This window comes from Heterodontus francisci, chromosome 17 (assembly GCF_036365525.1).
Source record: "Heterodontus francisci isolate sHetFra1 chromosome 17, sHetFra1.hap1, whole genome shotgun sequence".
In the NCBI taxonomy this organism is placed as follows: Eukaryota; Metazoa; Chordata; class Chondrichthyes; order Heterodontiformes; family Heterodontidae; genus Heterodontus; species Heterodontus francisci.
This window is the reverse complement of record NC_090387.1, coordinates 81918776-81934368: the sequence shown is the minus strand read 5'-3', so window position 1 is coordinate 81934368 and position 15593 is coordinate 81918776. Positions and strand designations below refer to the sequence as shown.

At 48.1% G+C, this 15593-nt stretch overlaps 1 protein-coding gene across 4 annotated transcripts in view; it reads right to left on the bottom strand.

The window, feature by feature from the left end:
• Nucleotides 1-15593, bottom strand: part of LOC137379093 (RNA-binding Raly-like protein) — an 831538-nt gene that overhangs the window by 30993 nt on the left and 784952 nt on the right. For all 4 annotated transcript variants that reach the window (XM_068049754.1, XM_068049755.1, XM_068049757.1 and 1 more), the window contains one exon: nt 6948-7141. In XM_068049754.1, the coding sequence (XP_067905855.1) occupies nt 6948-7141 (194 nt within the window). The remainder of the gene's footprint in view (nt 1-6947; nt 7142-15593) is intronic.

The window sequence follows — 15593 nt, the reverse complement described above, 5'->3', positions numbered from 1 at the left end:
GAGAATATGTGAAAGGAATAATTTGAGTGTAAATTCAGGACATTCCAGCAAAATCATGCAACACTGAAGCAGGAGAGGTGCATGTGTGGAAGCAGAATTGTATCTTTCTCAGGGTGATCATTGTTTCCCTTCCATTTACTCCCCTCCTCTCTTGGCTGGAAGTGTAAATTCCCACTGAGACATGGTTTGTTTTGTTGCTGGTAGCTTCCTGATACTTTGCTTGAGGGGCCACGTCACATGGCAAAGATGGCAAAGGAACAGAGGGGAGTGGCGATTTCCTCTGGTAGCTGACCAGAGCAGCCTCAACAGGAGGCTCCAACTCTCCCTGGGTTACAGAGGGCCACTCCTGACCACCATCCAATCACCAACCCCCACAACCCTCACCGCACAGGGGCCTCAGCTGAGAATAGGAATGGCACCCGGCTTAGAGGCTCCAGCATGACGAGGGGAGACTTTGTACTGCTGATGACACCTGCAGAACTACACCTCAGTGAGAGTCAGTACCTGCAGAGAGGGGAAGGAGAAAACTGGCAACAACGAAGTAAAACTCGCGAAATGTAACAGTTAAATGTCGACCAAAGACGGAATAAAATAGCAATTAAAATAAACCTCACACAGGGGGGAAAAAAACATTTAATTTTAGTTCATGCAATACTTTACGGCCCTACTTCTCATCAGCCAGGAAGAACAATTTCCTCTTCAAATTGCCCTCATGATGAAAGCTTAGCTTTAATAGCCTCAGGCTGCAAATTCCAACAGCGTATGTAAAACAGAGCTTATGGTCCAACAGATAAATCGCAGGAGAACCATCAAAGGCAAACATTGGCCCTTTATTAAATTCTTTTTAAATACCAACTGGTAGTCAGTGCTCATGCTGACTCAGTGTTCAAAATGTAAGTAATTTACAACTTCATTGGAAGGATTTAAATTAACACAACTGTAAGAGGATCTCATTCAGCTCCTCATATAATACTCCACTGAATGGAGGCTTATCTATGCTCTCCAGTGCGGGTGAACATGGAACACACTGACAATACTGAGGGGGCTGAGGACCTCTGATGTCGAAAAGGTTTTGATAATGGTTCCATGATGGCCCAATTGATAAAGGCAGTTTGTAAGACACAAAGCAGAGTGCTCTCTGGTTTGATTCTCGCTGGAATGTTGAATCAGTAGGTGTGTGGCCTCAGTGGCGCCAGAGCTGAGGAGGGGAAAATAAAAATATGCCAGGCTCCCTGCTCCTGATCGCTGACCAGCAACTTCCCTGGAAATGCAAATTGTGTGTTGCCAACTCAGGAGGGAACGCGGTCTGGCTGTAATGCACAGTCCTATAGTCGACTGTCTGCTCACGCTCATTATTTGGGTCTTGTGTGTCATTTATCTCTTGTGGGATCTTTCTGTGTATAAACTGGCTGCCGCATTTCCCTAGATCTCTATGACAGCACTTCAAAAGTGCTTGAATGGCTGTGGAGCATTTTGGGATGTTCTGAGGTTGTAAAAGGCGCTATATAAATGCAAGTTCTTGCTTTCTTTTATGTGTGAAAAATGGACTCTTGGATCAGTTACTTCAAGAAAGAACCAATGACCTTGCATTTCGATAGTGCCTTTTGCAACCTCAGGACATCCCAAAGCACCTTAGAGCCAAGTAAGTACTTTTGAAGTGTAGTCACTGTTACATAAGAAATAAGCGCAGGAGTAGGCCATTCAGCCCTTCGAGCCTGCTCCACCATTCATGCAATCATGGCAAATCTTGTACCTCAACTCCCACCTTCCTGCACTATCCCCACATCCATTAATTCTCTTAGTATCCAAAAATCTATTGATCTCTGTCTTGAATATTTTCAATGACTGAGCCTCCACAGCTCTCTGGGGTAGAGAACTCCAAAGACTCACAACCCTTTGAGTGAAGAAATTTCTCCTCATCTGAGTCCTAAATGGCGACCTCTTATCCTGAGATTGTGTCCGGAATTTTACTGGTCGACTAAGAGCACGGTTGGAGGTGTGGGGGTGCGGGGGGCTGGTGAGGGGGGTTCCGTTAAATGCGGTTGGGACACGTTGGCCTCAAGTCCAGCATCGTGATGTTGCTTCAGATTTTACCAGTGGTGGGAACCATTGGGAAAGGACTTCTGACACTTCTGTGGCCGTACATCAATTAAGGTATTTAAAAAGGGCAATTAACTCGGATTTTACTGTATTTCCAATTTTCTCAACGCGTATGGGACCATGGGGCTGCAGAGCCCCGTCTGGCCTAAAGGAGGCGGCAAGGAGGCGAGAGTTTAGTGCTGCCTCCGCCAGCCAGTCATCCAGAGAGCCAACATGCAGTGGAAGGGAAGGTGGTGAATGGAGGGTATCGCTGGGCGATGGCTGAAGGGGTGTAAAGGTGCCAGCACGGAGGGGGCAGCTGCAAGGGTCACAGAGGGACAGTGGCACTTGCTCCCATGGGACTAGCCAGGGAAAGGTGAAGGGGAAGGTGGGCTGGACAGAACGTGGAGGACTAGGAAAAAGCCCACCTGCTATTGGCCTAATCTGCCCAATCTTCGTGGCCTCCTCTGAGGAAGAGGAGCAGCTGAAAGGGAGGGGGGTTCCAGGCACTTGCGGGGCATATCAGGAATGTCAGGAGCAACAAGAGGGCCAGCGACCAGGCGGGAATGCCAGAGAAGCGTGTAGAGGGGTGCACCATTTGCCTCCTGTGCAAAGAAGGGCTAATCCTTGGAAGATAGTCTACCGTGCAAGGCTGAACTATCTCCAGATGTCTGAGTGGCTGTGTCAGCGCAGACCGAGGCTCTCCAGGGAGACAGTCACCATCCTCGGTGCCATGCTTCAGGATGTGCTGAGACCTGCGGGGGTTGGTGAACACCCAATGCCAACGGCTCTGAAGATCATCGTGGTTCTCAACTTCCATGCCTATGGATTTTTCCAGGGATCTACTGGGTCATTTGTGGGATCTCCCAAGCTGCAGCCCATTGTTGCATCAGGGAAGTGAGCAACACTCTGTTCGAGATGACCGCAACAATGTGTGCTACCGAACCAACCCAGATAGTCAGGTGGAGAGGTCCATCAGCTTCGGGGTCATCGCTGGATTCCCCCAGGTGCAGGCTGCCATCAAGCGTCCCATTGACCAGCCAGCGACCTTTATCAACAGGAAGAGCTTCCACTCGTTCAACGTACATGCGACCATTGAAAACGGATCCTTCAGGTGCGTGCAAGGTACCCAGCCACGACGCATACATTCTTCGGCAGTCCCAGGTGCCAGAGCTGTTCCAGCCCCCTGCAGGCCTTTAGGGATGGATTCTCAGGGGACAAGAGCTACCCATTGAAGACATAGCTGCGCACGCCTGTGCAGAACCGTCACACTGCAACAGAGTAGAGGTACAATACCTGCCATGGGTCTACCCGAGCAACGATTGTGACCCTGATGCCCTTTCACAATCAGTGCAATAAAGCCTCACTTTTATGTGGACCTGTTGTCACCACCTTCATCTGGCACTCCATCACCCAGCGCCCCAGTTCACAGTGCACACCGGCAAAGCTGAGGAGCTTACCAGATGTGGCCGAGTCCAACACTAGCAGCCTACTGAGGGAGCAAGGCTGCAAGAAATGAAAGGGTGACCAACAGCAGTAAGTAAAGCATTCATTGAGTGGCACAACAGAAGCAAGTCTTCATATGTACAAAATGTAAACACCTGTGACCCCCAAGTGCAGCTAGGTGCTCTTCCTAACGCTCTCACGGGTGCTACTACATGGTGCTCCCCCTGCACTTGCAGCTGAGGTGGAGGCAGGCTGCTGATCGTGCTGCCCTGTGGTTTGAGATGACCTAAGTGACCGTCCTCTATCTGCCTGAGGTGGAGAGGGGCCCAGCATGCTGAGGGGCTCCTGCACAGATGTAGAACTCTCCTCAGTCGTCGTGGTTACTGGAGGTGCAAGGGTCACTGGCAGAGGGGCTGAAGAGCCACTGTCCACACTCAGAGCGTCCTGAGAGGAGACCCCAGAAACAGATGTCAGCTGCTCTGTCGCCCTTGCAAGGCACACTTGTATCTCCCTGCTGACCTGAGAGGATGAGGACCTGGTACAGACTCCAGGTGCCTCATCCCCCTCTCACCTTGTCACTGCTGCTTTGAGCTCATGGACAAGGAGATGGCATGTAGGTCCACCCACATCTTCAGCATCCACTGAGTGGTTTGCTGGATCTGGCTCTCCATGAGTGCTGCCAACCTCTTGATGGAGGTAGCCATGCATGCACACACCTGAGACATGGCAGCACTCATGGCCTGGATGGACATCATCGTTCTGGCAGCTCCGCCAGATGTTCCATCACCTCCTGCTGCAGCTGCGGAAGTTGCCGTGTCTGGCCGACTCCAAAGGCATTTCATCAGCCTGGGGCTCAGGATGGGCCCGGTTTCCCACAATCCTCTGAGTGTCAGTGGCCTCAGCTGTCACAACCTCCGCAAGCTGCTTGGGCACATCTGTGATGTGCTCACCAGCTTGTGACCCTGAATCTAATTGCAAATGTATTCCCACCGACATGAGAGTATCTGCATTGGTGGAGGGTGCAGGGGGGAATGATGTGATGCTGCACCCTCTGAGGATCCCTCCTCCTCCACAGAGGTGGCCAGCTGGCCCCAGTCTCTAGAGTTCCGCGTCCTTCAGGAAGACCGAGACCTACTTGAGAGAACACAAACATTGAGGGATTAAGAGCTTCCCAACTCCTCATCCCAACCATGCCTGATGTGGAGCTCCATGTGTCTAGTGGTAGACACATGAGCACTGTGCCTCATGTGTGGCCCTGCACTTGTTCACTCACTCTCCTGTGATAACACTCCTGTTTCATCATCAGGGCTTGAATGGCTGCCCTGAGACCCAGACAGTGCCAAGGCTTCCTCCTCCATCAGGGTCAGGATATGCAGGTCCAGAACCTCTCCACCGGTCTTGATCCTCTCACTGCAGTTGTGTGCTCAGTTCTCCTGCAAGCACAAGGAGGAACACTGTTAACTTCCCCACAAAGACTAGCGCAATACCTATGCTGGTGGCAGCGCATTGGTCCATGATCGGGGCACATGAATGCCTTCTCCATGCAGCTGCTCGCGAGGGGCATTGTGGGGGTCACCAAAGACAGACGGGCACCTCTTGCCAAGATGCAGTCATGCCTCTGACAGGATATGCCACTTCCCAAGCCCTTTGCCACCTACTGGGTGCTCACTCCCTTCCCACCAAGCGCACCCTCTTGCATTTCTACATGTAGGCCCAAAGAAGAAAGCGGTATGGAGAACTCACCTTAGTGGAGTGAAGGAGATCATTGATGCATTTGTGGCACTGCACCCAGGCTCAAGGGGTGACCCCATGGCTGCTGACCTTCTCTGCAATCTCTGTGCAGGCTTGTTTGCTCAGTCAGGGCAGTCTCCTCTTGCTGTCCCTTGGGAAGAGGACCTCTCACCTTGCCCTGGCAGCCTGGAGGAGAACCTGCAGGGAGGCATCGCTAAACCATGGGGCCACCTGGGGTCTTCCTTCTGCCATGGTCGCTGCAGGCTGCTGTTCAGCTCCATGAGTGTCAGCTGTAATCTGGCAGGCAGAGGGGTCTTCAGGTCAGTCAGGCAGGCACTCCTTCAAACCAGGCAGCAGTGAATGCAGAATTGGCAGGCCTATAAATATGGTGCCAGTACCTGACATGGAGTCAGCTGACGCCACCATTGTGCCTTGTTTCCCGCCTCTGATCTTTAGTAGACAAGCCCTGCGCCTCTCCTAAGTTAATTGGCTGGCCGCCGCGTGATTGCATTCAGCTGGCCACTCAACGCCTGAATGAAAGCAGCACTCACTTCCGGTGCTGCTACTGGGGACCTGCGGCCTTGCAATAAAATTCAACCCTATGACTCTATGTTCCGGACTCCCCAGCCAGGGGAATCATCTTCCAGGAATCTACCCTTTCAAGCTCCTTAAGAATTTTATAAGTTTCAATGAGATCACCTCTCATTCTTCTAAACTCGAGGGAATATAGACCTAGCCTACTCAATCTTTCCTCATCGGACAATCATCTCAGCACAGCAATCATTATTGTAACATAGAAAACGCAGCAGCCAATAAGCGGACAGCCTGGAATGCGACTTAAACCCACAACCCTCTGACTCGGGTGGGAGTGAGCCAAGGCTGATATGTCAAATTGAAGCCAATGGAAAGGGAAATTGGACGGGTACATAATGGACGGCCAATTGGACATCACTCAATATGGGCTATTGCTGAAAGTTAAAATTACCCCAAGTGCCTGAAGGACAAAAACTCCAAATACAGGCATCATTCTTAATCATGAACTAATAGCTTCAGCCCTGCATTCACCAACATCCACCCGCCTCCCACCCTCCACCCCCGCCCCCTCCCCGCCCCGATTTCACACCCATGAGTAAGAATACCAGGAGCAGAAAAGCTGTCTGTACAGATGTCTATTACATGGTTCTTTTGATGTGACGTGAAATGCACTTGAATTAATTTCAAACACGTTTTCTATCAGGAACTGTTTCAACCAAGCCAACTGAAGATGCTGCAAAATTGACCTCTGTAACCCTTCCAACACCTCCTGGGTGGGCATCGGCACCTGTTAATTGAGTTGATTGCATATTGACTGCAGAGGCCACTGTGAAGTACTGATGCTCCATAATAACTGCAGGCAGCTAAAGCATTCTTGGAAAGGTGACATGCCATTGTGTCCTTTTTCTTCCCCCTTGGTGCCTTATGATAGGGACGAGTTAATAAGATTTTCAATTGGTTCCTATCAGCAACAATGTATGAATCAGAACTCAGGCCCCTCAGCCCTGCCTACCTCTCCATAATGCCTCCCCTGCTGTTTTGGACTGGCAGAAGGGCGGCAACTGAATGGTCATGGTACGGTGCCCGGATTACATTCGACATCAATTTAAAAATGGGCTTAGCTATCATCCTGATACCCCGTGACGTCCAGCACTTACCAGCTCATCTGTGCCTTCCTCATCAAAGTCATCCTCCACTCCGTCACCTTCCTCAAGAATCTCGTCTCCCTCCAGTTCTCCGCCATCCACCGTGTCGCCCTCCGTCTGCTCATCTGCTGTTGCATCATCAGCATTATCCTCCACTGCTTCGGTGAGGTTGCGTTCTGTCGTGGCTGCGCTCCCTGCCTTCACCTCTGCAAAGTGACAGCTGTTATAATTGATTTCCAGTCCCTCATTGCCTGAGACAGGCACAAAACCCATTACTGATAATAACAGAATTCCCGCCTCACAACAGATGAGCTTCAGTTTCAAAGTTCCAGCTATGCCAATGTCAAAAAGCTACTTCTGTGCTTATAGAGTTATACAGTTATACAGCCCAGAAATGGCCCTTCGGCCCATCATGTCCATGCTGGCCATCAAGCACCGATATATTCTAATCTCATTTTCCAGTACTTGGCCCGTAGCCTTGGAAGCTATGGTGTTTCAAGTGCTCATCTAAATACTTTGTCAGGCAAACCCCCATCTTCCAAGACTCAGGCACACATTATTTCGCCACATGAATATTAAAACTTTAAAAATTGCAATTTCTGATTGGAAAGACATTTCCATGGTAACAGACCATGCTGAAACAATGGAGACTCTGCAGTTGCTCTCCAATACACAGAAGTGGTCAGACTAGTTTTAGTCACATGGCTAGCAGAAATTTGAGCCTCCAACAAGGGATGTGAAGAGACTGTTCCATATAAGGAACTCGTCACATGACTAACCTGCTGAGCACCCTGGGAGCTTTTTGAATTTGAACTCCCAAACAAAGGAATTGCCAGGCAGAACACAATGTGCTCTCCTGGAACTAAGAACAAATGCAAACTCATGATTCTGAAAAACATTGAAGGAAGTGGAATAGAAGATTCAAGCGCTCCTAACAGTACACTGGACAGCGACAGATAACTTGCATTTGAATTTAATATCGTTGATTTATGAATATTAAAATTATATACCTCCTGCCCGCCTATCTCTCAGGGAACTGAAACTATTGAAGACAAGTGAAACACAAAGAGAGAAAGGTTTGTCACGTGAACAAAGTTTTAAGAAGATTACTGGGCCCCAACAAAATGCAAGAATATAATTTCAGTCAAGGACTACAGCGAGCTCGAAAAACAGTAACAAGATATTTCCTCAACTGTTCTACTTACCTCTTCTACTCTTTTCTGTCCCTATCTTGCATGTTTATATCACGTGTGCATGCGAGCATGAGCACGTCGTATATCTGCAGGCGTGAACCATATTAGAGTTAAGTTTAAAGTATCTTTCTGCTTTAAACCAAAGAAAGCCTGTTTGTACTCAGTTATTTGCCTGATAATTGGAAACTGTGAACACGGATTCACAAAAAGGGGAGCTCAAAACACAGTGTGTTTAAAATTAAACGGGAGAGCAACTGAGTAGATACTTAAAACAAGCTGCCACACTTCAAAGCCGGGTTGGTTTACCTTGTTTAATTAAGATGCTTGCTGAAATACGTAAGTTAATTAGTGTGTGGAAGTAGAATAGAAGTTACCTGTTACAATAAGACCAGGTGAAGACAGCAAGAAACCTCGGGACACATTGCTCACCTGGTCGTAACAGAAATTGGGTGCTAGCATCCGGATTGTTACCTACAGACAAATGATTCCCAATCAAAAAGAGCAAATTAATACAGGTTTTCTTGTGGTTATGTGTGATTGTATACTAGCATGTCTGCAGCTGAAACAAGTAGCTCTCCAAGCCAGGGTGAAGTAACCTGGGATCAGTTAAAAGCATTGTCTATGGAAGAGTTGAGAAGAATGGCTGAGCAGTGTGGGATCACTGTACGTGGCAAGGCTAGGAGGTCTGAACTCCTAAGGCTAGTAGCTGGCCATTTTTCCCTTGAATCTGATGAAGAAGAAGCAGGGTTAGAAGTAGACCCAGACAGGGTACTGCTAGCAAAGATACAACTGGAAAAGGAAAATTGAGTTAGAGGAAAAAGAGAGAGGCAGGAGAGGGAGAAATAAAGAGCCTTCCAAATGGAACGTGACGAAAAACAAAGACAGGAGAAAGAAAAAGAAAGACTGGAGAAGGAAAGAGAGAGAGAGAGGAGAGTGAGAGAAAGGAAATTCCAGAAAGAATGTGAAGAAAGGGAGTTACAGAGGCTTGAGTTAGCTAGGGGGCAACAGAGTAACCCTAGTGAAAGCATGGCCAATATGGAGGATCAGAATTCAGGCTTGGGTATAAGATTGCCAAAACTCGCCCAATTGATTCCAAAATTCAATGAAGAAAATGTGGAAGCGTTTTTCATGTCTTTTGAGAAACTGGCAAGGCTGTTCAAATGGTCAGCTGAGATCAAGTCTCTTTTACTGCAAAGCAAATTAACTGGAAAAGCCCATGAGGTCTATTCCTCGTTGCCAGATGAGAGTTCGTCAAACTATGAACTGAACAAAAATGCTATCCTCGGGGCATATAAATTAGTACCCGAAGCCTATCGCCAGAAGTTTAGAACCCTCAAAAAGCAAGCCAAACAAACTTATCTGGAGTTTGAAAGAAGCAAGCAGATGGCTTTTGACCAGTGCTCAGGGCTTTAAAAATACAGCTCAGCTATGAGACTCTCAGAGAAATAATCCTGTTAGAGGAATTTAGAAACTCTCTCCCATTCTCAATAAAAACTCATGTCGAGGAGCAACGGCTTCAGGGAGCCTGGCAAGCAGCCGTTCTGGCCTATGAATTTGATTTAATTTATAAGTCAGTTTCCCAGGGGAGAAGCTTTCCACATCACCCCCATAAATCCGAAAAGGACAAAGGGTGGGAAGGTGATATCCACCCAGGTAGTCCTGGAAGAGAAAGGAAAGCAGGAGACACAGGGAGCCCTCCTCCAGCCAAAAAGGAAGGTGCTGTGAGCAAGAGTGAGACCCGGGTGGCACAGTGGCGCAGTGGTTAGCACCGCAGCCTCACAGCTCCAGCGACCCGGGTTCAATTCTGGGTACTGCCTGTGTGGAGTTTGCAAGTTCTCCCTGTGTCTGCGTGGGTTTCCTTCGGGTGCTCCGGTTTCCTCCCACATGCCAAAGACTTGCGGGTTGATAGGTAAATTGGCCATAATAAATTGTCCCTAGTATAGGTAGGTGGTAGGGAAATATAGGGATAGGTGGGGATGTGGTAGGAATATGAGATTAGTGTAGGATTAGTATATAAATGGGTGGTTGATGGTCGGCACAGACTCGGTGGGCCGAAGGGCCTGTTTCAGTGCTGTATCTCTAAACTAAACTAAACTAAACCCAGAGACCTGTGCCCTTCCACTGTAACAAGGCAGGGCATTTAAAAGCTGACTGCTGAAAATAACAGGGGAAACTGGTAGAGTTAACCAGGGCACACCCGCTCAGTGAAGACGAGGGCCTGATGGAAAACACGGAACGGGCTGTGGCTTTTACTGCAGTAAGGGTGCAACCCATGAAGCGTACAACGGCCAGTGCAGGAAAAGTTAATAGGATTCCTGAAGGTTATCAGGGTTTTGTATCAGAAGGGAAAGTAACTCCATATCCTTCGAGTGGGCCAAGCAAGCCCATAGTGATTCTCAGGCACACAGGGCCACTAGATCCCTTTTACTGGGAAAAGGCCTGATCTTTCCCCCAGAGAGTGCAGTGAGCACCAAAATGGTGGTGAATAGTATTGCAGGGCAGTGTATGCCTGTACCTGTACACCGGGTGCACCTGGTGTGCGACCTAGTTTCAGGACCGGTGACTGTAGGGATTGTCCCTAGTTTGCCCGTGGACGGGGTTGACCTGCTCCTAAGTAATGATCTGGCGGTGGTGAAGGTGATAGCCCCCCCAGTAGTGAAAGAAAGACCGCAGGAGGTCAGAGAGACAGGGCAGTGACAGCAGACGGTCTCCTGCAGTATCCCTGAATGTGTAGTGGGTCAGGCCATGATCAAACTAGCTCCCTCAGAGGAGACTGAATTAACACTGCAGGCAAATGACCATGAGGTCTGCCTTTGAGACTTTCTTTAGAAAGTTAGGAGACCCAGCGAATTGATTAAATGGATTTTCTCTAGCTGAGGCTCAGTGAGCTGACCCAGTATTGTGAGAGTTAGCACAGGCTGCCCAATCTGAAAGTGAAGCAGAAGGAGTCCCTGATTGCTACTATTTAAAGAATGAGGTACTGATGAGGAAATGGAGTTCTACTCACAGACCTGAGAGCAAGGAGTGGACTGTCGTTCACCAGTTAGTGGTGCCACAGAGGTACCGGGGAGAAATTTTAAGAAGGGCCCACGAGACTACAGTAAATGTACATGCCGGTATACGAAAGACCAAAGCCCGTATAAGACAGCAGTTTGACTGGCCAAAACTCCACAAAGATGTGGTGGAGTACTGCAGGAGTTGCAACATGTGCCAGGTTGAGGGGAAGCCCCCACCTACAGTGGAACCTGCACCCCTAAGTCCTGTAACAGTGTTCGGAGGACCCTCCAGCAGAGCGCTGGTGAACTGTAAGGGACCCCTGCTGAGAACAAAAGGGGAGAGGCAGGCACTTGGCTGGCAAAAGTTTAGAAAGTGGGGGGGGGGGGGGGGTGGGGAAGTGACCAAGAGGGCAGGTTAAAGGAAGTCTGGGAAGAATCCCGGATGAAAACTCCAACGGCCCAGTAAACCAACCTAGCAAAATGTGAAAAATTAGACCCCACATCCTCCTATGTAAATGCAGACTCTAGAAGCACCCCACCAGAGATGCTAACAGCGTTCACAGGAACCTGCAGAGACAAAGCGAGACAAAGAGGGGGCAGAGAAAGGGTGAGGGCGATGCCTCATCTAGTCGAAGGGTCACCGGAAAATGCAGTTAAGTCTGCATAAATACTGCAAGTAGGAGTGCCTCAGAGAACAAAGGAGAGATTAACACAGACTCCTCCCCCACAGTCAGAGGGAAAGGGAACCAAAGTCAAAAGTCTTTGCATGAATCAGGGAGTTCAAGATTGAACCACCACCACCACCCCACCACCCCCCCCCCCCGACTCTCCTGGAGAAAAAAAGGGGGAAATTAAAGTGGTCCTGGCACCTCCCAGAACAGACCATTTTTAATGAGCTTCAAGAGTGGGAATGAATTAAAATGAATGAGAGAAATGCATGGTTTTCTTTCTGTATCTTACATTTCTCTCAAACTCTGTAATGAAATGTGCCATTTACTTCAAATCGCATTTCATTTCCCTGGGTGTGGAGGTGTCAGGCAAACCCCCACCTGCCAAGACTGAGACACACGTTATTTCACCACATGAATATTGAAACTTTGAAAATTGCAATCTCTGACTGGAAAGACATTGCCCTGGCAACAGACCATGTTGAAACAATGGAGACTCTGCAGGTGCTCTCCAATACACAGAAGTGGTCAGACTAGTTTTAGTCAAATTAAAGGCCACCTCGAGTCTGCAAATGAAACCTGACCCGAGCCCGACAGAACCACATCTGACCCGAGCCCGACCCAGCCTGAGTCCTTCCATTTTCTCCCGCACACGACCCGACCTGACCATCAGTTAACCTACCTTCTGTTTTACACTTTGTTGCTTATCTTCACAAGCTTAAAATAACTGTAACAAAACCACCTTTCAAGCCCGAAAAGTAAATGAACATTGGAGCCACTTACCTGAGGTTGTGGTAGAGCGTGTCCGATCCAGCCCGACCCGAGCCCGAATGCCAGACCCGGAAGTGCGACCCGACCCGATCCAAACCCGACACATGTCGTCAGGACCCGACAGGCTCGGCTCAGGTAGCCGGCCTTTAAGGCACATGGCTAGCTGGCTGGGGCAGAGAAATTTGAACCTCCAACAAGGGATGTGAAGAGACTGTTCCATATAAGGAACTAGTCACATGACTAACCTGCTGAGCACCCAGGGAGCTTTTTGAATTTGAACTCCCAAACAAAGGAATTGCCAGGCAGAACACCGTGTACTCTCCTGGAACTAAGAACACCTCCTGCCTGCCGATCTCTCAGGGAACTGAAACCATGTGAAACACAAAGAGAGAAAGGTTTGTCATGTGAACAAAGTTTTAATATGATTACTGGGCCCCAACAAAACGCAAGAATATAACTTCAGTCAAGGACTACAGTGAGCTCAAGAAACAGTAACAAGATATTGCCTCAACTGTTCTACTTATCTCTTCTACTCTTTTCTGTCCCTATCCTGCATGTTTATATCGCATGTGCATGCAAGCGTGAGTGTGTTGCATCTCTGCAGGCGTGAACTGTATTAGAATTAAGTTTAAGGTTTAATAAATTTCATTTTTCTGCTTTAAACCAAAGAAAGCCTGTTTGTCCTCAGTTATTTACCTGATAATTGGAAACTGTGAACATGGATTCGCAAAAAAGGGAGCTCAAAACACAGTGTGTTTAAAATTAAACCCTGTTACAATAAGACCAGGTGAAGACAGCAAGAGACCCCCTAGACACATTACTCACCTGGTTGTAACAACTTTTTAAATGTTGTGAGGGTTCCTGCCTCTACCAGCCCTTCAGGCAGTGTGTTCCAGATTCCAACCACTCTTTCGTTGAAAAACCCTTTCCTCAAATCTGCTCTAAACCTCCTGCCCTTTACCTTAAATCTATGCCCCCTAGTTATTGACACCTCTGCTAAGGGAAAAAGTTTCTTCCTATCTACGCTCATAATTTTTTATACCTCAATCAGGTCCCCCCCTCAGCCTTCTCTACTCGAAGGAAAACAACCCTAGCCTATCCAGTCTCTCTTCATATCTGAAATGCTCCAGCCCAGGCAACATCCTGGTGAATCTCCTCTGCACCCTCTCCAGTGCAATCACATCCTTCCTATAGTGTGGCAACTAGAACTGTACACAGCACTCCAGCTGTGGCCTAACTAGCGTTTTATACAGCTCCATCAAAACCTCCCTGCTGTTATATTCTATGCCTATTTATTTATTTATGCTTATTTCCCTTAATTACAGGAAGGTGGATGGGAGATAGTTACTGTGTATTGTTACGACCAGGTGAGAAAGGTGTTGATGGGTCCCTCTCAGGCTTCACCTGGTCTTGCTGGTATAATTTTAAAGACACCGTATTTTGAGCTTCCCCTTGGCAAATCCTTGTTCACCACTTTCCAATTATAAGGCAAAGAAATGAGCACAAACAGGCTTTCTGAGGTTTAAAGAAGAAAAGTGAAATTTATTAAACGTAAACTCTAATTTGGTTAATGCCTACAGATACATGACGCCCCCACACTAGCCTGCATACGCGATACACACATATAGATAGGGACAGAAAGGAGAAAAAGAAAAGATAAAGTGGGAAGGTTTGAGGTAATATCTGAAGAGTTTGTTACGGTTCTTTGAGCTCACTGTAGAGTCCTTTTGTAGGTTGATCTTGCTTTTCATTGGGGCCCAGTATTCTTGTTAAACCTTGTTCACTGTAGGAGACTTTTCTCTCTTGGGGTTCATGGGTCCTGGAGAGATGGGTGCAGACAGGAGAGGCTGCGGCAAGCCAGCCATGAGAGATCTTCTCCAGTCCAGGGGCAAACAGCTTTCTGAGTTCAAATTCTTTGTGGCAAGTTCAAAAAAACCCTGCAACAGCCAGTTAGTCATGTGACCAGCTGTCCTAACCAGTCCTGGCCCTTGTGGATTGTCTTGTCCGAGCAGACCTTCGCAGGTGGGGGTCTGCAGGACAGTATTATTGAATAATAACTTCTAGCCCTTGTGCAAGGGATTGGTGACTCGTGAAAGGTATAAACTTTCTCCAAATGTGAAAAATATGGCTCAGCCCCCATCAGCCAGCAATTATACAGAATTACTTCGAAATTACAGCACAGAAGCATGTCTATGTTTGTGTTTATACTTCACATGAGCCTCCTTCCACCTTCATCTAACCCTATCACCATATCCTTTGATTCCTTCCTCCCTCATGTACTTACCTAGCTTTCCCTTAAATGTATCATCAACAGTGCCATCAGGCGGCACTTGCTTAGCAATAACCTGCTCAGTGACGCACAGTTTGGGTTCCGCCAGGGCCACTCAGCTCTTGACCTCATTACAGCTTTGGTTCAAACATGGACAAAAGGCTGAACTCAAGAGGTGAGGTGAGAGTGACTGCCCTTGACATCAAGGCAGCATTTGACCGAGTATGGCATCAAGGAGCCCTAGCAAAACTGGAGTCAATGGGAATCAGGGGGGAAACTCTCTGCTGGCTGGAGTCATACCTAGCGCAAAGGAAGATGGTTGTGGTTGTTGGAGGTCAATCATCTGAGCTCCAGGACATCACTGCAGGAGTTCCTCAGGGTAGTGTCCTAGGCCCAACCATCTTCAGCTGCTTCATCAATGACCTTCCTTCAATCATAAGGTCAGAAGTGGGAATGTTTGCTGATGATTGCACAATGTTCAGCACCATTCGTGACTCCTCAGATACTGAAGCAGTCCATGTAGAAATGCAGCAAGACCTGGACAATATCCAGGCTTGGGCTGATAAGTGGCACACAAGTGCCAGGCAATGACCATCTCCAACAAGAGTGAATCGAACCATCGCCCCTTGACATTCAATGGCATTACCATCGCTGAATCTCCCACTATCAACATTCTAGGAGCTACCATTGACCAGAAACTGAACTGGAGTAGCCAAATAAATACCATGGCTACAAGAGCAGGTCAGAGGCTAGGAATCCTG